Consider the following 23,446-nt stretch of genomic DNA (forward strand, 5'->3'; position numbering starts at 1 on the left):
TTGCTAGCCTGGATGAATTAGAGAAATGCATGTGTAGAAACTAGTCTACTGTACAATGGTGAAATTTACATTCATTCTTCTCTCCCTAACTTTGCTTCTGGCCTTATCCATCACCGGTATGAAGCCCCCAGAAGGTTGTCCAAGGTGTGTGGTTTAAATTACTTATATAGATACATTATGCAATGCTCACAAAGGAGCATTGCAGCAATTCAAGGTTCAAGATGATCGCTAATGTCTGTTTTGGAACCTTTCTAACTTTTTTCTTGAATTGAAATATTTGTTGTATATTTACAATATTGCAAATATTTGTGGCCCTCAGGCTGAAACATGTTTCCCACCCCTGGTGTACCGATTTGACTGCAACATGCCCAATGTCTTTAAAAAATCCAAAACCAAAACAAAACCTTTTTTCCATACAAGAGATGCTTCTGAAATGCATGCAGACATATTTCATATAATCACAGAGAACTGCTTAAAATATGAGATGGTGGATATGAAATAACAAAAAAGTACAAACTGCTCATTTGATAACCTTCATTTGTCACTGGCTCTAGGTCTGCAAAGAGCAAAAAATCTAAATATATATTTCCCCTCTTTTTTCCATCAAATACTAGTACCAGACAAAAAATGGTAATCATGCTTTCTCTAGTTTAAAGTAAATGATAAATGTGATGTTTACAGAAATCTTTCTTCCCCTTCTTTATAGCAGCTGGCGGCAGTCAAAGATCATCAAGGCAGCTATTTGAAACATTCATGTGCTTTTTATCTTTAATACAGAAACATTACAATAGATGGCCTAGGCTAAGAAGCAAGATGGGTAGATTAGCTCCATACATGGGCCATCATTTGTCGCCATCACCCTTCCTAAAATCTGCACTTTTTTTTTTAAGAGAACAAAAGCTAAATATATTTGAAGTCATTAAGTATAGCAATTTCATCCCCCAAGAAACATTTCTTTAGTTCTATCAAATATGTATGAGTATGTAAAGCAATTGTCAAGATTCAGAACCCTTTGCTCATGTCAAGGTTAAAGATCATTAAGTTCATAATTATGTGGGACCGTGAGGAATGATGGAGAGAGGATAAATGAATGTGAATTTCCACTGCAGAGACTTCTCAAATAGTAGGAGGTGTGTAAATCTGTTCTCTATAACTTCAGCATTCTCCCTTGCTAATTGAATGCTCTCTCTCTCTCTCTCTCTCTCTCTCTCTCTCTCTCTCACACACACACACACACACACACAACTTTATAAGTACAGTATATCAGTAACATTATTACAAAGGAAAGTGCTCAGCCTAGGCTAAAACATTCTGGAAATTCAAAAGAACTGTCTTCCTGAAACCTGTTCAAACTCGTTTGTAGATCTATCATATGTTCTTTGCCTATATACCTCAGTTGGTTTGCTTTCATTATATGGCTATATCAGGGATGGGGAATCTTTTTTTCAGTCCAACAGCTACATTCCTTTCCAGGCAACCCACACACTAGTGGTAGGTGTGGCCAGAAGCAAAAGTTAAGTGGAACACTGTTACCTTTGTACAGTAGACAAATTTGTGCACGCATTCACACACCCATCTCTATCCAGGGAACCAAGAGGCATTATCAGAGTTCAAGAACACATTCCATCCAGGCAAAAATTCTGAAAGAAGGTATGAAATAGGGTTGATGAAGGCCTGGGAAGAGGATGTGTGGCCTAGGGTGCATTCAGAGAGCCATATAGTGAGGCCTGGAGTGCTACGTTTGCCCCCCCCCCGATCCTTTGGCCTGAGATAACCCCTGTGCTAAACATATGTGAGCTTCTGAAATGACCTTATACCAAATGATGTACCATCTGATCTGACAGGCAGTGGCTCATTAGGTTTGCAGGTAGCAGTCTCTCCCACAACCTGTTACCTGTGATCCTTTAAATAGTGATCATGAGATAGAACCTGGGAATTTCTGCATGAAGAAACACGTGTTCTACCACTGAGCTACAACCACCCTCTGTTTATAAACTTCTTCTTCTTCTTCTTCTTCTTCTTCTTCTTCTTCTTCTTCTTCTCTCAGAAAACTGTAGTTATGTGAGGAGGAATAGGAGGTCTCCTAACAAATCTCAGCACCCTTAGCAAACTACAGTTCACATGATTCTTTGGAGGAAGCCATGACTATTTAATATGGAATGAGACTATTTTAAATGTACAGTACAAATGAGGCAGTGTAAGGTGGCGAGGCTATGAATTGAGCACAGAATCAGTCCTAGGGAAATAAGCACTCAGCTCCTTTTCAAGATTGATGGGGCAGAAGGGTTGGCTGATACTGATACTCCAGCAGGGACAGGGCATGACATATGAAAGTAGACATCCAGGATAAGGCTGATTTCTAGTTTTCCATGTGAAGTGATTTATTCATTATTTTTGTATGGAGGAACATTCCATTATAGCAGCGTTCATCGCAGCCTGAAGGGATACATTCAGACAAGGATGATCACTTCAGTGAGAATGGGGCTACAATGTTAAAGTGTGGTAAAATCACTCAACAAAAGAGCCTTGCTCCATCTCACCAAAGGGCAATCTTCTTCGGTGTTTTGTTCTCACTATGGCCAGCAATATGCAGATAAGAAGCCTATCAGCAGGACCTGAGTGCAACACCTGTCTCCCAACTTGTGATTTCCAGAAACTAGTATTCAGAGGAATACTGTCTCCAACAGTGGAGATGGAACATAGCCATCATGGCTAGTAGCAGCTGATCCTCCATGATTTTGTCTAATTTTCTCTTTTAAAATAAAACAAATCTTTATTACATTTTTAACACACGTTCATGAAAAAACCCACAAAGACAAAATACAGTGAATGAAAGAAATACATTTATATAAAATAAAGGAGATGGAAGATGAGAGGATATCAAGGTAAATCAGTTATTACTTGTGTATTCACAGTAGGCTTGTTGCTTTCCCCCAGGAGAACTCATCAGATGTGAGCCGGGTAAGTATGAAGAAAATGGTGAGAGGTAAAGTTCATACTATCCAGATGTACATGGATGTTGCAGGCAGAGAGCTTCCTTGTTCTCTTCAGTGCATGCAATCAATAAAATTGTACTAATAGAAAAGTCTGGTTTACCCTGACCATGAGCTAACCTTAGTCTATGTGGCCACATTTCCTTGATTACAAACTGCCAAACACTACTGTACCATATGTTTCCATTCCCTGGCAATTAATGCCCACACAGCAGTTATCAAGTGCTGAATCAGCTCTTTAGATGTCTAATCCTCTTTTAAAACCATCCAACTTATGGGATCTTATAAAGCACTACAGCTTTGGGGATCAGATTTTATGGTTTAGCAATGTGTTGTGTGGAGAAGCAGTTTCTTTTGTCTGTCCTGAACCTTCCAACATTCAGCTTCATCGGATGACTCTGAGTACTTGCATTATGGAAGAGGGAGAAAAAGTATATCCTCCTACTTTCTCTGCACCTTGCATAATTATCTCTCTCTCTATCATGTCTTCTCTTGTTTGCCTTTTTTCTAAACTGGAAAGCCATAAATGTCATAACCTTTCTGCATAGAAGAGTCACTTCCCCCCCATGAACATCTTAGTTGCCATTTTTTGAACCTTTTCCAGCACTAGAGTATTCTTTTTGAGATGCAGCAAACCAGAACTGTACACACTATACAACTATAGTCACCCTACTGTTCTACTTCAGAGAAAAAGCAGGACAGAAATGGTGTCCTTAGAAATAAGAAATAAAGACCCATTAGCTTTTGGAAAATGTAACCTGGGGCTTCTGTGTGGAACTTAGAACAAACCAGCAGAACAACCTCCACTCAGCTTTGAGCATCGATCCCATGGAGATCATATAAGCCTCTGTAAGACCTTTGTTCCTACAGAGCTCCTGGTTGCCATGGAGACACAGTACAAGAGTGGAGACATAATCTATTCTAGAACAGTGTCTCTATGCCAACCAGTCTTAAACCACCCTTGACACTCTTATTCTCCCCCTTTCTGACACTTCTCCCTCATTAACAAATATTGACACCACTAATTCATCACCAGATGAATGAATTGTGGGTAATGCTTATCTCCTGCCTTCTTTTGTGCAACTATCCCTTTCGGTTAAGGCAAAGGTGGGCAACCTATGGCCCCCCAGATGTCACCAGACTCCCAACTCCTACCAGCTCCAGTCAGCATGGCCAACCATCAGGGGTGATGGGAGCTGGAGTCCGATAGCACCTGGAGGACCACTGGTTCCCCATCCCTGAATTAAGGCACACTGGTAGAAGCTGTATAATATTCTAGTCATATTCATTCCAACTAGCCTGCTAAGGATTAAACTAGAAGGGAACAGGAGGTGGACAGAATAAACTGAGTCATATACAGTATGTGGGATTCACCGAAGCTATATACATTCAGCAATTGTTAATCATGCTGGATCCTCAGGGATCCAGCCCTGATCAATGGACTTGATAAAAATGTAAATGTTGTGTATACCATACACAAGTCTTATTTGTTATTCTGCAGGAATGAATGTGTGTCTATGTTTGAGAGCAGGAGGTTGTCATGACAGTTACACTTATATTTATCACTTCCTGCCTGCATACATCACAAGTGCATGATTAAAATCAAGCAATGAACAAAAGTAATTGCATAAAGAAATATACTCATAGAAATATGTGTTCAGAGCTCCAAAATGTTTGATTGTGTCTTAAGGTAAGCTTGCAGAGAAAGAACTGAACTGTAGTTATTGTTTTGAAAGTTCTTTTTGGATGTAACAAAGTTTGCTCAGGAAACCTAGCAACTCATTATTTTCCTCATCCCCCCAAGACTCTAGAGGGCGGGCATGTGATGGCCTACCAAAGTTCAATTTTGGCTATATTTTGAGTCCTCCATTTAGAAAGGAAATGCACACATATACCCTATTTTCAGGTGTCCTCCCCCAAATCTGGAGATCAGGGTGCCTTGGGTATGTAAGCATGGCCATTTGTGTGTCCAGATCATCAGTACCTTAACCATTTTTATAGCCCTATCAGTCTCTTAGTTATACTGAACTAAACTAGAAAGTTATACACCCAGAACATCCTAGATACTTAAAATGAAACAAACAAACCCAATATATAGAGGGACATTGCCCAAAATATATAGTGGATCCCAGTGTTTTGCATAGAGATGGGGGATACAATTTATTCAGCTTGAATTGAACAATGAGCCTACCTAATCTACCCTTTCTGAAAGAATACATAAACTAAAACCACGCCATCCTTCAAAATTTGCACTTCTCTGAATTTTGCAAGAAATGTATACAAAAATGAATGTAGTGGGGCAAAGTGTGCATAAAATGCATATATTAGTGAAGAATAATATGCAAAGATACTTTATATTATGGGGAATTGCTCTACCAAAAAAAAAAAAAATCTAGAAGGCTAAATTGCATAAAAAACTGTGTTTATTAGGATAAATCAGCACTACAACGTTGGTGAATTTTCATGAGGACTTTTTTTATCCTTGCAAGCCTATGTGAACTGAAGACTGGGAAAATGAGACACTTAGAGGACTCATATTTGATGTATTCTCTCATCCCTACTTCTGAGGCCTCTTGGGAAGTGTTGCATTTTGGAGACAGGTCACATTCAGCAAGCCCAGAGACACTACACCTCTAGCTCCCTGGATTCCTTCCCAATTTTCTATGAATGCCAATAAGCCCCAGCTCACTTTCTAAATATTGAGGGAAGTCAGCGGCTTTTTGCATTCATTTATATACACCACTGCTTCTAGTAATTGTCACACCTTCCTCTTGCTGTGAGCCTTTCCCCAGCCATCTTTTTATATTATTATTTGTCCAGTGTGACTTCTGTTTCTGCTGGATAGATGAAAAGCCATTAGGTGGCAAAGAGAACTTATCTTAGTGCCACTGGTGTCTTGTGACACCTGAAGGATGATGGATGTGTTCATCAATGACCCACAGTTTAAATGATCATTTACCAGTATAAGCATTCAAGAGAAGAGGCAGTTCATTTATTCTCACGGAAGAATTTCTATTGCAATTGCAACTTCAATTCAATATGATCTATTGTTTCCTTCAAGGACCCGCTGGCCCTTTTAATAGCACTGAAGTGTAAACCTTCACACTCTCTAGAGCATAGCTAGATGGATTGGGGAAGAAATGTACAACTGCGCACACACAAGCAGGTGTACACATACCTGCTCAAGAACTGGCTTCAACTGATGCCCACATAATGCATGAGAACAACCACAAACAGATGGGCAAATACATCAAATTCTGCTAACCACATAAGAACATAGGGTGAGCCTGCACACTTTACTCCACCATATACCCCAAAAGGAGGTGGACTCTCCTTCATTGGGGTTTTTGAAGCAGAGGTTGGATGGCCATCTCTCAGGGATTCTATAACTATGATACCCGCACTGCTGGGGGTTGGACTAGTTGATCCTTGGGGTCCCTTCCAACTCTACAATTCCATGATTCTATGGTTTTTGTACACATTCCTTGGTGGGAGAACTGCATTACAAAATTCAGAGAATTTCAATTTTTTTGGAAGCACGGCTGTGTTTGGTTCTCTGATTGTTTCAGAAAGTGCAAATTAGGTAAGTTCACCTTCACACGTGAACTGAATTTCTCCTCCTTCTTTACACCATGCACAACACTGTATGGTCATATTCAAAATTATATGCCCATTGGTGCAACCAATTGGGTTAGTGAGCATTTGGGTGAGTGCCTTTTCTGCAGTGGCCCTACGTTGATGGAATTCTCTTTCAACTGACTTTCATACAATTCAAATGAGAATTAAAGACAGCATAAGTATTACTGTGTTTCCATCCATGTATTGATTTTTGAAAATGTGAATTAGGTTGGTTCGCCTTTAAATGTGAATTGAATAAAATTCTCCCCCATCCCCTACAGCTGCCCATATGCAGCCTAGTGACCCAGACTTCTAAAATAACAATATATAGAGCAATTGTACATAAAACATGTAAAATAGACTCATGCTGTATGCAAAATAGTCTATTCTACATATGTGGTTTTGTGTACACGTGTGTGTGTGTGTGTGTGTGTGTGTGTGTGTGTGTTGAGAAAGAATTGGTAAGCAGAGAAAAATGTTTATAAAGCCCCCCTTCTTTGTGGGGTGGGGGGAGAAGATCCCAAGTGCAGGAAGGTGGGATAGCAAACATGAAGGCCAGGGAACATTATTTACAGTGATTTTAAACTACAAGACTGACATGTCGGTAGGCACTGAATTAGTTTGATTCCCTTATCTCCCAGTCATGTACAACCAGTGACATACTCCCATTTGTTTCATCCATGCTGGGAATACTTATACTAAGTAAGATCATTGATTTGTCTCGCTCAATATTTTCCCACATTGACTGGCAACAGTTATTGATGGTTTCTCAATCGTATGAACTAAACCTGAGACCTTTTGCATGCAAAAAAATGTGTCCTTACCACTGAGCTATGCCCATCCCCAATGCACCTGCCAATACTATTCAATGATTTTCTATTGGACTTGATATTTTGCATCTATGCTTTATGTTCCTGGTGATGCTTATCTACATTTTCTCAGGATATTGGCCTTTTGTTGTCTCATTTTGGGATTCACCCAATTTAGGAGACTTTATTCCAAAGCCTTAAACTAAGTTAAAGAAGTCCATAGTAGACATTAATAGGGATATTAAAAAGTCTTCAGTCCCAAAATGCAGCTGACTGAGGCCAGTTCTACAGTTTTGGATGTGTGTGTGTGTGGGGGGGGTGTCTTTAACAGTGGGTTGCTATTTGGCCCTACCAAGCATTTCCAAAACTGTGGCCTCTTTAAATCTCATAAGTGAATAAGAAGAGCCTACTGGATCAGGCTAATGGTTGATCTAGTCCAGAGAGCTGTTCTCACCGGGACCAACTTAATGCCTCTGGGAAGCCTGAAAGCAGGACCCAAGGGCAACATTCCTACCGGAGCCAACCAAAAATGAATTATGTTCCACCATGTTTTGATTCAGAAGTCATGCAAGAAATAGGGAACTGCAAAATTCAGGGGAGGATCCAGTTGAAAGGGATTCCATAAGCACTCACAATAGCTTGCTAATTTTGCTGGTTTCATCTAGTTTAACACAAGCAAATGTGTTCCACCAACAGTAGTTTGGAAGCTGCTTGTTTTGTGTATCACAGCAAAGGGACGAAGGGGCATGGCTTTTCAAAAATAATTGCCCATTTGGCTTTTATTGTTTTCATAATATTATTTTATTGGTTTCTTTTATGTTTAAAAAATACTTTTCAAGTGTTGAGTATTTCACCCCATAAAAAGGGAGCTTAGGCTGCAATCTAAACCCCACTTACTTTGGGGAAAGTCCTGCTGAATTCAATAAAATTTCAGTGTATGCATGGGTGTCTCTGTCCATTTCTCTTTCTGTCAGGTTTTCACTTTGGGATGGATTTCTCCTAAAACACATTTTTCCCATTACTTTTTGCCTAAAATATACATTTTTACAAAGCAATGTCTCCTCGTACAATTTTTTTTTGGTCTGTTATTTTCACTAATATATGCATACTAGTGTTTTCTACACATTACTTGGCTGGAAAACCACATAAAAAAAATCATGGAATGACTGTGAGTTGCAGTTTAGAAAGTGATAAGTATGTTTGCCTTTAAATGAGAACTAAATCAAATTCACACCCTTATTTCTGAGTAGGATTGCACTACAATGCATTTATAAATGCATTAAATGGAGGTCTAGCACAGCAAATGCATTTCAAAAATGAAAACAAATGAAAACATACAAAGCCAACTTGGCCAAAGGTGGAAACACATTTCTATCAACTTGTGTAAATTTCAATAGCGAGAGCTTTGCAGCGGTGCAACCAAACATTGGAACTCTGCCACGATGCTGTGCTTTTAACTACTTGCTGTTCCACCAAGGATGCTTTCCAAGGATACTACAATTTATGTACAATGAACTGCTGGGATGCTAGAGACGATATATTAAAATACCTTGTTTCTTATAATCTGAATCTGAATACAGGTAGGAGAGTGAATGTCACTGCTGTTTCTATGCAACATTATCAAATAAACCCTAATAGATTGGAGGAAAAGAGCAATTTGGGGACAGACAAGAAAGATAGAGACATAATGGTGCCACGGCACAAATTGCAGTGTGTGAGCGCACAGGAGGTGAGTGCTCTATTTAAGACCACATAATGTGCCAAGCTGACAGTCCAAATAGAAGAGATCACCCAGCAATTGGCTGCCAAACACATCCTGAATTTGAAAATATAAACATCAACTAAGCAGCCGTTATCTCAGCGAAAACTGAAAGCCACTAGGAAGGTGACTTTCTGGCAGTGTGAAGGAAAAGACTGGGCTACACAATGCAGAGAGGATTTCATTATGGCTTGTAACAGAGCTGGGCAGATATTTTTGTGAGTTTTGCTTTTCACATCAAGATTTGCATGTTCAGTGAGGGAGGGATTCCATTGCAAGGCTACGGAAAATGTTTCATTGTCTTTCATCAAAGTGCTTCACTAATCACTATTTAGACAGCAACTGGTCTAACAGACCAGTCTCCGAGCTAGCTCACATTGTGAAGGGAAGTTCTTGAGTGCTGAGACCTAAGGAACAGTATAATCCTTGACCCGATAGCAGAAGGAATAATATAATATCTGATCTTCTTCGGCAGGGGTTCAAAGTCCCACTCAGCCATTAAATTCACTGCCTCTCTGCACAACCTACTTCACAGGGTTATTGTGGGGATGAATTCAGGAGGGGAGAAGTGTGCATGCCAATTTGAGGTAGGATATAAATGCAATAAATAAATAATAATATATAAGTGAAATATTGAAGGCACAAATGCAGACAATTCCAACAAGAAAGACATGAGGGATGCATCTAAACAAACCAGTGTGGCTACATAAAGAGCTTACAGATGAGCTGAGATGTGAGAAGGGCATATATAAGAAATGAAGAAAGAAGAAATCATGAAGGAAGAGTATACACTAGTAGCCACCAGTTGCAGGAAGAAGGTCAGTTGGACCAAAACTTAAACTTAAGCTTAAACTTGCAAGAGAGGTTAAAAATAATAATAAAACTTTTCTTAGGCTATGTTTGAAGCAAGTGGAAGAATAAGCAAGTAGTAGGTCCTCAGCATGGAGAAGATGGAGAAATGCTATTGGGTGACAGAAAGAAGGCTGAACTTGCCTCTGTCTTCACCCAAAATTAATCTGGTGATGGTGGGAAAGCAGGGGTCGGCAAACTAAGGCCCCGGGCTGGATCAGGCCCACCTAGGTCCTAAATCTGGCCCATGCCGTGAAGCCAGAACCCGCCATGAAGCTGAGACTGCCGGTGACGGCGAGGGGAGGAAGAGGTTGAGTGGCGTTGACTCTGCCACTCAGATGCCATGCCTGGTTTACATCAGAGGTGTTAGATTAGCAAAAATGTCCCCATGCTACCCTGAGGTAAACCAGGCACGGGGTTTGATTGGTAGAGCCACTGATGCTCAGCCTCTTCCTCCTGTCGCTGCTGCCGCCCTGGTGCTCCTATGGGCCTGACAGCAAAGTGGATGAGCTCACTCTGCCTACCCATGAGAAGCAGCAGCGGTGGTGGTGGTGGCAGCAGCGGTAGCCCCTGGGAAGGTAAGTGCAGTGGCTGGGGGTAGGAGTGGGGGTGGGTAGGAGAACCCCCCTTGCCTCTTCTTCCAACTCTCTCCCCCCCCCCGGTGCCACTTCTCTGGCCCTCCACAAGGTCTGAGGGACAGTGGACCGGCCCACTGCTAAAAAAAATTGCCGACCCCTAGTGGTAAAAGAACACTTGGCTACTTTAAATGTATTCATATCTCCAGGGTTTGCTGAGCTGCACCCAAAGCTACTAAAGGAGCTTGCAGATGTACTCTCAGAGTCTCTGACTATAATCTTTGAGAATTCTTGGAGAACCGGTGAGGTCCCTGTAGACTGGAGGTGGGTAAATGTTGTGCCCATCTTCAAATGGAGGCAAAAAGAAGACTCAGGGAACTACTGACTGGTCAGCTTGACTTTGATACTAGGAAATTTCCTTCAACAGCTGTTGGACTCTCCTTCATTGAAGGTTTTTATAGAGGTTGGGTGGTCATTTGTCATGGATGCTTTAGTTGAGATTCCTACATTGCAGAGGGTTGGACTAGATAACCCTCGACGTCCCTTCCAGCTTTACAATTCTATGATTCTATGAGTCAGTGCTGCCTCCTCTAAGGCCCACCACATTTACTATCTGAGGCAGTCATCTCATTCCCTTATGTTTAGGGATGGGGCAGAAATTTGGTTTGGATAACATTTTAAGGTGAACTCACCTAATTCTAATTTTTGGAAAATAACACACACATTCTTCAAATTCTCCAAATTTGGCAATGCAGTTCTCTAGCCAGAAAATATGTACAAATAATGCATTTGCTAGGGAAGAGTGAGCATAAAAATGAACATATTACTGAAAATAATATACAAAATGCATTACATGGGGGGGGGAAAGCAATTTGCAAAAAGGCGTATATTAGGCAAGATTGCATTAATAAGTGTCTTTTCAGAGAAATTAGCACTAAAATGCTGGTGAATTTTCATGAGGACTTTTTTTTTTTAAGAAAGCAGTTGCTTTACCCCTAAGGGGAAGGAAACCCCATGAACATCCTATTGAGGCCTGAGCATGCTCAACTGATATGCAATGCTAATTGACTGTTGGAGGGGAAAATAGGAAACAGTGAAAAAGCGGATGGTGTATTCTCAAAAGGGCATGGCTAGAACTCTAGACAGGAGCACACACTAGCCACAGCTTTTTGTTGCACGTCCTACTTAATGCTGAAATCATGCCCCTTGATGCTTGAACATGACAGATTTCTGAATCTGTACATGTGCATTGGCTCTACCTGAAATTACCTGCATCAGCTGCATTAGCTTAGCTGCTAGATAGGTTTTCTTCTGGAAAGGTATAAGCCTGGAGGAAAAGAAAGCTGAGAAGGACAATAATCCTCTTTAAGGTAGTGTATAGCTGCAACTGATTACAAAGCAATGAGGCTCAACAGAACCCTGCAAAGCCTCATTTCTCTACTCTACCATCCCCTTATTTTCTTCAACATTGATTCCAAAAGGCATGTGAAATGGGCATAGATTGTATTTGAAATGAGGAGGAAATAATAAATCGGGACAGAAAAGGGATTGAGTTTTAAAACTCATCAATCTGAGCCTAAGAACACAGGCAGCGGAGTAGTAATATGGAATGATTTCCTGGGATTGCAGTTGAGCCCACACCCAGGATAAAGAGATGAGATGTGTGTTGTTGGGTTAGCTAGGACCTCAGGTTTCTGAACTTTTAACATAACAAGGAGCTGTACAGCAATTCAAAAACTGTGAGTGGACGTCGTCTAAAGTGAGAGGGGCTTTTTAGCCCCACCCAAACTGGCAATAGTTAACAGCTTCTACCCAATCTGGCCACATGTCTTCCAGTACTGAAAGACTCCCTATCCAGTTCAGAATCCTGCAGACCCCAAGACTCTTAGTTAAGGAAGCAATAGGCCAACTGAATGACAGGCTTAGAGAATCCCTGCTCACCACCTTGGCGTCTCCAGGTACCATGAGAAGGCTGTAGCTCATGGAAGGTCCATAGCTCAGTAGTAGACATATAAATCTATATGATATATAAATCTATGATTCTATGACTCTGTAATGTGCAATTCCAAAACCCAGGGAGAAAACTGAATAAGAAACATTCTAAAAAGATTCCTTAAGCTTCATGAAAACCATGAGAAGAAAACAAAACAAAATAGATAAATAACAGCTGTTGATTTTTAGACACATTTTTGCCTCCTAGTCAATTTCAGAAAGTGTGATTTCTGTGATTCTTCTGCTTCCTTTAGAAAGGTCAAATGACTAACTCTAAGCTCCTCACAGTGGGCATCATGATTCAATTTTGATGGTCTCATTTCAACTCCTATTTTTCAAAATCTCTGCACACAGTTTGCCAATATGGTGAGTCCTTCTCAATTAAAACCTATACTGCTCCCAAAAAGAACACTACCAAACCACTGATTTGCCCTTCTAGCATCATGAAGTATAGAGTGATGATGTTTGCATCACTCCTGCCACGCACAGAAAACAGGGAAGTCTGACATAATAAAGAGATATTTGCAGAAAGCCTTTCATAATTATCCATACTGAATGCGGTCAGAGAAAATATCTGAGCCATTTTGACAAATTCATTAACTCTGTGGATTTCATTTCAAATCACCACTCTCTACGTGAATATGCATTGGAATTGTGAACAAAATCATTATATTACACTTCTTTATAGATGCCTTTGACTTAAGATTCAAGAAGAGACCTGAATAGTAGAAAGGTGAAAGTTCAGTGGTCAGCATACAGAAGGACCCAGGTCTGATCCCTGACATCTTGAGTTAGGAATGAAAAAGATCCCTACTTGAATCCCTGGAAAGCTGCTGCCAGTCAGTGTAGACAAGAGTGACCGAGATTTACCAATGAACTGATTTAGTATCAGGCAGCTCCTTGGGAACATAACTGAGGCCAAACTGAGCTTATTTTCATAGTGTTTTCTTTCAGTATGTTGACCATTTATGGTCAGTCTGTGGTGCTGTTTCTCTGTATCACTGTCGTTATGCAAAACCTAATGGCTGATGCCAGGTATTTGCAGTGCTCATCCTGCATCAGTTACTTCCACTCAGGCACAACCATAGTTTCTGAGAGGATTGGAAATTAGAATTGGCTATTAAAACCTATTTGTTTCATGCCTGTAGGTGATCCATGTGATTGGACTCCTGAGTGGTGGGGTGGTCCCATTTGTGCTTATGGATGCACAACTGCTAACATGGGTGCTCCATTACAGTTATCATGTGTGCCTTGCAGTTGTTGGAGAAGAAGAGACCGTGAGGTCTGTGGCACCGGAGGTGGCTCTAGCAGGTGTTCAGTGCATGCGTGGATGGATTGTGTGGAAAGGACTAATATTTCAAATATATTCAAGAACATGATCTACTCTGCTATGTCAAAAACACGTTGAAGCTATCAATTATGATTGTCACTTCTACCATCTATTAGCTCATTCCCATCTCTTGCGGGGGTGCAATTAGTGCCAGCATCGTCCGTTAAGAGTTTGGGTGTAATCTTTGATACCTCCCTCTCTATGGAGGCGCAGATTACAGCTATAACAAAGGCGGCATTTTTTCATCTCCGCCAAGCTAAGCAGTTGGCTCCTTATCTCTCTCACCCTGACCTAGCCACTGTGATCCACGTGACGGTCACCTTCAGAATGGATTATTGTAACTCTCTCTACGTGGGGCTGCCCTTGAGACTGACCCAGAAACTCCAGCGGGTGCAGAATGCCGCAGTGAGATTCCTTACGGGGTCTTCGCTGCGAGATCATATTCATCCGGTACTATACCAGCTGCACTGGCTCCCGGTGGAGTACAGGATCAGGTTTAAGGTGCTGGTTTTAACCTTTAAAGCCCTATACGGCCTAGGACCCTCGTACCTACGGGACCGCCTCTCCTGGTATGTCCCACAGAGAAATTTACGGTCTGCAAATAAAAACATCCTGAAGATCCCAGGCCACAGAGAGGTTAGGCTGGCCTCAACTAGAGCCAGGGCTTTCTCGGCCGCGGCTCCAATCTGGTGGAACGCTCTGTCACAAGAGACCAGGGCCCTGCGGGACTTGACATCTTTCCGCAGGGCCTGCAAGACAGAGCTGTTCCACCAGGCCTTTGGTTAGGGCGCAGCCTGACCCCCTCCTCTGGCAATCTGCACAGAATTTTGCTTAATGGTTGCCATCAATTTGATTTTAATTAATTTTATAATGAATGTTTTTAGAATGTTAGATTATTTTGATTGTTGTTAGCCGCCCTGAGCCCAGCTTTGGCTGGAGAGGGCGGGATATAAATAAATTTTTATGATGATGATGATGATGATGATGATGATGAATGAGCTAATAGACTGTACCAACTGCTAAAAATGCCATAAATCACAATGTTATTAGTGTCATCCAAGAGGGGGTGGCAGCATCTGTCAGGTTTTTGCCAACTTTTTCAGGCCGTGGCAAGTTGGAATAGGAAACAGCCAATAATTCAAGATGGTGGCTAACACAGATTCAAACATAATGAGAATAACCTCTTCTGCACACACACTAGAGTGAAGATTTGTGAGACATAAGTATAGTATATAATCACAATTTTAATAACTGTTTGCATAAAAGACCTGCAATGAAGAAATTAACTTTGGATTTGCATAGAGAATAAAGGGTGCCAGATTTCTTTATTGCCCAAGTTGAGTTGGGAAGCCAATATCCATGGCACTGAGAACCAAGGGGGTTCTCAGTGCCAACTCACCATGAAATTGAGCTGAGGGGGCATCTCTGTTAACCATCCTGCCCCCATTGTCCAGCTTTCAACAGGGCAGGTTCTTCAGGTCTTAAGAACATCAGACCAAGCAAATCTGTCTTGCTGGCAATGTGAGAATATTGGTCAGGGGTACATTGAGGTTGTTACGTGGATAGTCACATTGCTATCCACCCTAAATTCTAAGTTGTGACAATATAAAGCAAACCAACAACCAACTGAGGTGCATCCCTCTAACATAGAACAGTGCAGAGTAAGTGCACCAGGCCAATCCAAGATATCTCTTCAAAAACCCTACCCTGAAACTGTTTGGCTAATCTTGCACTGCTTAAATGATGAGTCACTGCCAAATGATGAACAGCAAGCTGGAGAGTTCCACATCCCTTTTCACAGAGGAAGCCACTCTCCTCCTATTGTCACAAAAGGCCAGCCATGGCCTCACCACTGCCTATCTTGAGATAAAGCCTCATGAGGCTTCCTCTATGCAAAGGGGGGATGGGGCAAAATAACACCTGCTCTCAAAGGAGGCAACATCGCCATGCAATCTGTTTAGAGATTCCGTGTTTTGCAAACCTTACTGGAAGCTCGTGTTTGGGAGGGTGAACATCATGGAAATACACATGATGCTATGCACTCAAAGCTGGCCTATAAATAAGCATATGTTTTTTCTAGGAGCAGACACAAAGCAACCAATGAGTCTTCTACTAAATAAATTACAATCAGAAAACAGCTGGGGAGGGGATGAAACATACAATAAGGGGCAAGAAATGAAACATACAAAGAGTTCAGAAAACATGGCATGGAAATAATCTGCTAATGGCATGTTGAAAGTTGTTACAAAACCATTTGGGCATATTAAGTTTTGCATAGAAAATATAGCTGTCAGCTATTTTAACATCCAGATGCCCCTTTATTGATTACAACTGGCTCTATAAACAAACAAGTCATGCCCCTCCAAATTCCTCTAGCAAGGAACAAGCAGGCTATGTAGGACTGAGATAACGTTTACCTTCAGGGGTAACCTGAGAGTTTTACATTTGCTTAAGGCTTATTTGTTTTAAGCAAAATGACAAGGCAGAATAGACTGGATTTGACAATAAATGCACTTTGTGAGCCAACTGCAGAGCGAGGCAAAGGAATGTGAATGCAATTGGAAGGATGAGAGATGTAGCTCGGAGGGAAGAAGCTCTTCCAGGCGATACCCACATGAGGAAGAAATTAGACGTGAGCAGCTGGACAAAATTAAAAAAAAACATGTTCCTGAAATGTGGACAGCAAATTATTTGCACACAGCAGAGGTTGCAAAATTGCTTCCTTGTTTTTATGTTGTGGATGAAAAACAGAACAAATGAAGAAGAGACCAGACAGACTATGTGTCCGGGGGGGGGGGGGGGTGTTCCTCTGGCAAGTTTATCTTTCCCTAGTTTACTAATGGAGAAAATGCATCTCATCACCGCTATGATGGGGGAGAAAGTTGATTTAGTTACATTTTAATGCAAGCCTACCTAATTCACACTTCCCAAAGCAAAAGCTGAACAAAGTCACAGCTATCCATCAAAATCTGCACTTTTTCATTCTGTGATGCAGTTCTCCAATTAAAAAATGTATATATAATATATACATCCATGAAAAACAGAAATTCATTATATTAGGTAAAGTTGAATGCAAAATGCTGACAATTTTTTGTGGTGATTTCCCCCCCCCCCCCCAACATAGAACTGGAAAAATGAGAAACTGGTATTATTATTATTATTTACAGATTCATCCATCACAGCCATGGCACATGCATTTATTTTGATAAACAAAGGCTCCCAGGCCATAGATTAATTTGGCAAAGTGCCTCTTGACCATGGCAGGTTTTTAACCTGCAAAACTAGAATGTAAGAACATGTGAAAACCCATCTAGTCCAATATCCTCTTCTCTCAGTGGCCAACCAGATGCCTATTGGAAGCCCCCAGGCTCTGCACTTTGCCCTCGAAGTAGTAGAGGGTTGTAAAATGGTACACCCCATCCAACAGAGCACTGCTATTCTGGCTAAAACAGATTATTGAGTCAAGAATGCTTCCTGCCACATGAGACCCTTGGAAATATCCCATGGTTGTCATGGTGTCTGTGTCGTCCTGAGCCACATTCAATGAGGCAACCTCAGCATACATGTCAAGAGTCCTTCACACTAGTAAGAAGCTCAGTCAAAAAATCTGTTAGGCAGAATGAATGGGGTGAACCAATATCATTCTCAATTTCCCTTGACTTTTCACTCCCTCTACCAGATATAAATGGTGGTATGATTTCATGTTTTAACTACAGAAGCCTTCCTGTCTGTGCCTTCCCTTCATCTTTTATCAGATTAACAAATCCAGTAATTAAAATCCAGTGATGGAAATGATTTCACCACTACGCAGGGGGAAATGTGGGGGTTTCCATAAGCTGTGTCCCCCAGAAAATGACATAATGACATAAAAAGGGCTAAAACTCTTCCCACTCCTAATGAAATGGTGTCTTGAGTTAGGTCCAGCTCTCCATAGACCATTTATTACTTAAATAAATGTGGTCTATTTAAACAAAGTCCTTAATCTAAGCCACTGTTTAATATAAAACGAAAGCTATTTATTTTGTTTATTGTAGATTGAGTAAAATGAAGCTTCAGTTTTTCACTTATTAGACTCAGAGTCACTTTTCGATGCTATATGACTCACGCCATGAGATTACAGGAAGATGTTTAGTGGGGGCTTTTTTTGCTTGTCTGCTTTGAAAATTCACTGTAATCATAACGGCAACTTCAAAACATTTTAGCATACACATATCAAGATACATTATGCTTTGATTTAGAGGATCACCAATGTTCATGTAATTACTATCAAGAAATAACGCAAATGAGCCTTTTTCATGTGTTTGGTCTGTCTGCAGGAAACAATTCGGGGGCTTTCTCTTTAAGTTTATAACAGCGTAAACAAGAAAATTGACATTCTACTCATGGATTTAGAGCAAACACCCATTTTATTGAATGCTTTAAAGACTTTAAATGAATGAGATAAGCAGCTCTTGTTGGCATTCATCTAGCATTTATTTTACATCTTTTAAATCCAATCTCAGATGGTAGTTCAGCATCATATAGATTAAGTTATCGCCTGTTAATATCTCTCACCCATGGAAAATAGGCATTGTGCTTTACTGATAAGGGGTAGCACATCTATAACTCAGAGGCTGAATGTACAGTGAGAATAAGTAATCACATCAAGATGAGTTAGGGCTGGGAGGGAAAATCCACATTTATAAAAACCCTGGAGAGGTCTTCTGAAATTATGTAAGATTTAGCAGGACTTTTATGTTTATTTAAGCATTCCTTTTCAGCAGAAAGGAATAAAAGTTATTGACCCGCAGCAGGGGGATGATCAATCCTCATATGCACAGAAGCCCTTTAACTAAACAATTCCTGTCATTTCCCAAAGACAATTGTATAATTCCTGCGATGTAAAACAAAATTCATCCTGCTATGCTCTATCAATGTGTAATTTTTAAGGACAAGGCATGATATTATATCTTCCTTTCCCCTCCAGATGTCAAACAAGTTGCTAAAAGCAACAGTCAGGTCACATTATATTCCTTCATTTGTATCTAGTGATCAGACCAGCAAAAACAAATGTTTTGCATGAAAATAGGAAAGTAACACAGGGGAACAGCAATCGACACGTAACACCTTTATCAGGACCAAGCAAAACATCACAAAGTAATGAGGTAGCTTCTGAATTCACCCAAAAGTCTCACTCAGACTTGATGTTAAGTAGAAAGAAAGAAAGAAACAGTAACAATGTGCGGAGAAGGATGCTGGTGGGCCTAATAGAAAAGCCCCAGTCTGCAGGTTGTAATGGAATAGTTCACATGCTTTGCAGAGTTAATTAGGTTAGAATAACGCAGAGGTTGCTACCATGGTGTCGCACCAGGAAGAAGAGCAAACAAATGTGTGTATCTCTATATAGTATTTTAATACCCACCCCTCGAGGGGGGGGTTAAATAAATAAATAACTTAGGTAAATGGATGGTTTGCCCCACTTTGTAATCAATACAAGGAATAGTTTTATTTTGTTTTTAAGAAAAAGAAAAAGCTTCAGGCATTGAAGCAGTGAAGAAAGAGACTGGGAAAGAGACACAAAGCAGGAGCTATTAGTTTTCCCGGGGCAATTGCCCATGTTCAAAACCACTACTTTAATAGATCAAACATTGTGTTGCCTTTACAAATATATGAAAATTGACACAGCTATCATAAAGTTGTATACTTGGGGGAAAGTTTCATTTTGGGGGGGGGGATTCTGAAGCAGAAGGGGTAAGTAAGGAGTAAGTCTTGCAGAGGACTCAGAGGACTACATGGAGTATTCTGGGTGGCCAGAGACTCCCTTGTTCAGTTGCAGTAAGTGACTAATGGAGCTGAAAGGAAGAATAATTTCCCTTCTGACTCTTTCTCTCTCTCTCTTCTTATGCGGAAGTGCCTTCTTTTTGTCCCTGGTCTCTACAAGTACGTCTTCCCGCCCCTTCCCAAATAGCTTGCCTCCCTTGAAGGGGTCGCTGGCTAGGCTGGTCTTGGCTTTGGCATCCCCCTGCCACTGTTTAAGCCAGAGTTGCCTGTGCACGTCCACATCTGCTGCCATGGCCCTTGCTGCAAAGTGCAAGGCATTCGATGAGGCCACACAGGTGGGAGCCTTGGCTAGCTTTGCTATGCCCTGCTGGGCATGGACAAACTCTGGTGGGACCTTTGCCTGAAGAGCCTGAGCTGCTCTGGCCATGAAGGAATCTGCAGCTGAGGCCTTAATGACTATGGCAGAAGCTTCATGCGATCTGCACAACAAAACCTCTTCCCTTTTGTCCTCAGGGGTAACCCTGCCCATCTCTGGAAACCATGGATCCATGAGCGAGGGAACATATGGGGGCATCTACGAGAGGAACACTCAGAAATCCCACTCCAGACTTATCAAATGGATATAGCCACTTTATGAGAGCGTGTTGCCTTGGAGGCCCCAGGTGTCTGCCATTCCTGCAAGATGCTCTCCTTAAACTCCACTGGATGGAAAGGGGGGAAACCCTCTTGGGGGCCTTGCACACATTGCCTGCTGCCTGGGGTTGGTTCGTTGGCTTGCTGGGCCTGCTCAGGGAGTTTAAATAGTAACAACTCACAAGTAAATATGGTGAGGATTATAACTTTAATACGTAATAGCTATTCTACGCAGTCCCTGCTCCTGCCAACCTAGCAGTTCGAAAGCATGTCAAACTGCAAGTAGATAAATAGGTACCGCTCTGGCGGGAATGTAAACGGCGTTTCCGTGCACTGCTCTGGTTCACCAGAAGTGGCTTAGTCATGCTGGCCACATGACCCGGAAGCTGTCTGCGGACAAACGCCGGCTTCCTCAGCCAACAAAGTGAGATGAGCGCCGCAACCCCAGAGTCAGTCACGACTAGACCTAATGGTCAGGGGCCCCTTTACCTTTACCTTTTATGCAATATTTGTTTTGATATTTTGTTTCTTTTTAGAATTTTTGTTTTAAGAATCAAGCCTACATGTTTCAGCAAAATAAAATAAAAAGTCACTTTAAAACATCTTTAGAATGCAGCCCTTTCTCTCTCTTTTTCTGGTCATTTCTTTGTGTGCGTGTTTTTTTTTCCTTTTTCTTTAAGTAATTGAAGGATGATTTTACTTGATGTCTATCTTGTTCCCCCCATGAGATTTATAATACCCAAACCTGAATTAAGCTGGCATTATATCTTGAAAGACCAAGAAAGTACAACTCTGCTTTGACTGTTCAGTGCAGCCAACGCATTGGCTTTGAACTAGTAGAAACCTTTCAGGGCAAAAGCTTAAAGAAGCTTATGAAGATGAAACTGGGGCTCTCTGTACTTTCTCTCATTTAATTTCATTCAGCTCCATAGCAGGGAATTGTCAAATATTCTCATACTCTCCAACATTTTGACCAATGAAAATACGGGACACTATCATATACAAAACCCTCTTCTCTCAGGAAGCATAACTCACTGACCCCACACACCACCCCTGTTGCAGACTGTTAAATTCCCTTCTCCAGAAGATTTTTAAAAATAAAAATCAGAAGAGCAAGTGTGGTGTAGAGGTTAGAGCACTGACCAGGACCTAACACTGAGTGTGTATAAATTAAAATAGCAATACAATACATTTAATTGTAGCATGACAGATCATGACCAAGTGACTTGTGTGCCTGCTAGACCTACTATCCAGATGCCCTCCTCATGGCCATATATATTTTCTTCTTTCCTCCATTACCCTTACTCCCATTTCTTAGAAAATGCTTCAGGCTCTTCTCATGCCACTCCTCTAGGCTCATACCACTCCGTATCATGGCACAGATCCCAGGAGGGGACCAGCTGCTGATACCAGACACTCCCAACTGTCCCTATTTTCCAGAGACAGTCCCAGATTTACAGAAACTATCCCAGGTTCTGATTTGATCCTGGAATGTCTCGCTTTTCCTTTCGTTGTTGTTGTTTAGTCATTTAGTCGTGTCCGACTCTTCGTGACCCCCATGGACCAGAGCACGCCAGGCACTCCTGTCCTCCACTGCCTCCCGCAGTTTGGTCAAACTCATGCTGGTAGCTTCAAGAACACTATCCAACCATCTCGTCCTCTGTCGTCCCCTTCTCCTTGTGCCCTCCATCTTTCCCAACATCAGGGTCTTTTCCAGGGAGTCTTCTCTTCTCATGAGGTGGCCAAAGTATTGGAGCCTCAGCTTCATGATCTGTCCTTCCAGTGAGCACTCAGGGCTGATTTCCTTAAGAATGAATAGGTTTGATCTTCTTGCAGTCCATGGGACTCTCAAGAGTCTCCTCCAGCACTATAATTCAAAAGCATCAATTCTTCAGCGATCAGCCTTCTTTATGGTCCAGCTCTCACTTCCATACATACTTTCATACGCTTTTCCTTAGGACACCCCTATTTTCATCAGAGAAATGTTGAAGGATATGGAGTTATGTGACCCCCTGAGCCAAGGAAATAAATAACTATACAACCTTTAGAAGACCTCTGAAGGCAGCCCTGTATAGGAAAGTTTTTTTTAAAATGCTAAATGTTTTATTATGTTTTTATGTATGTTGGAAGCTACCCAGAGGGGGTGGTTTGGAAGAGTTCCAAGGGCCAGATAGAGAGGCCTAGAGGGCCACATTTCAGCTCCTTGGCCTTGAAATAGGAAGTGGTAGTGAGGTGCGTTCACTCATGAATTGTGAGACCCCCAATTCCTTGCCCCAAATATCTGGAGTTGACATCAACATCCAGCCATATTTGGTTATTACAGCTCTTTCCTCACTTTCTGCTTTCATATTTAGAAATGATGCAACGAAGTCGACTGAGGAAAAAGGTCTGTAATTTTATAATTAGGATGTTAGCAGAACAGGACAGTCATAATTATTAAATTAAACCCAATTACATTAAATTAATTAAACAAGCAGCCCACCCAGTCCGTCTGTCCCAGGGGTCCTGACAACATGTTCCTATGTCACTCATCTTCTAAAACTGCTGTGAAGTAGGTCACTATTAACATTTTCGAAATGATGATCTGATTCTGCGAGTCTGTGACACCAAAATCTATACACTGAGAATGCAGCCATTTCGTCATACTCCACAAAGCATTATTTCACAAGATAAATAAAACAATGAAGGTTCCTTGTCTTCTCCTACAGCAGCCTCCCCCAAACTGGTGCCCTGCAGATGTTTTGGAAGATTCCAACCAAGAGCGCAATAAAATGCAGTTTTTATTAGGGTGGCCTATAGTCCAGTGGTACAGCATACGTTTTGCAAGCACAAGGTCACAGGTTCAATACCTGGTATCTCTGGTTTATAATATGCAAACGTCAGAGGAAGAGAAATAACTGCTTGAGATGTTGGGGAGCAGGCATCAGTCAGAGTAGAAAATACTGGTCTGGATGGAGCCATGGTCTGACTCAACATATGCCAGTGAGAAGGAAACATCAACATATGCCAGTGAGAAGGAAACATCGCTCCATGGCAGAATACATGTTTTGCATGCAAAAGGTTCTCCAAATGCATCCCTGACATTTTCATGTGAATAGGACATTGGATAACAGGTGATCCAAACTGGG

General features: G+C 41.4%; 1 protein-coding gene across 6 annotated transcripts in view; it reads right to left on the reverse strand.

Annotated features, from left to right (window-relative positions):
• CDH8 (cadherin 8) overlaps positions 1–23,446 on the reverse strand; it is a 236,779-nt gene that overhangs the window by 152,772 nt on the left and 60,561 nt on the right. The window contains exon 1 of one of the 6 annotated variants that reach the window (XM_081016517.1): positions 3,752–3,840. The exons of the other annotated variants lie outside the window; for them this stretch is intronic. Within the exon in view, the coding sequence (XP_080872643.1) occupies positions 3,752–3,832 (81 nt within the window). The 5' untranslated portion in view covers positions 3,833–3,840. Of the gene's footprint in view, positions 1–3,751; positions 3,841–23,446 lie in introns of those variants that run through there. 6 annotated transcript variants of the gene reach the window in all.

This window comes from Podarcis pityusensis (assembly GCF_964106645.2).
Source record: "Podarcis pityusensis genome assembly, chromosome: 8".
In the NCBI taxonomy this organism is placed as follows: Eukaryota; Metazoa; Chordata; class Lepidosauria; order Squamata; family Lacertidae; genus Podarcis; species Podarcis pityusensis.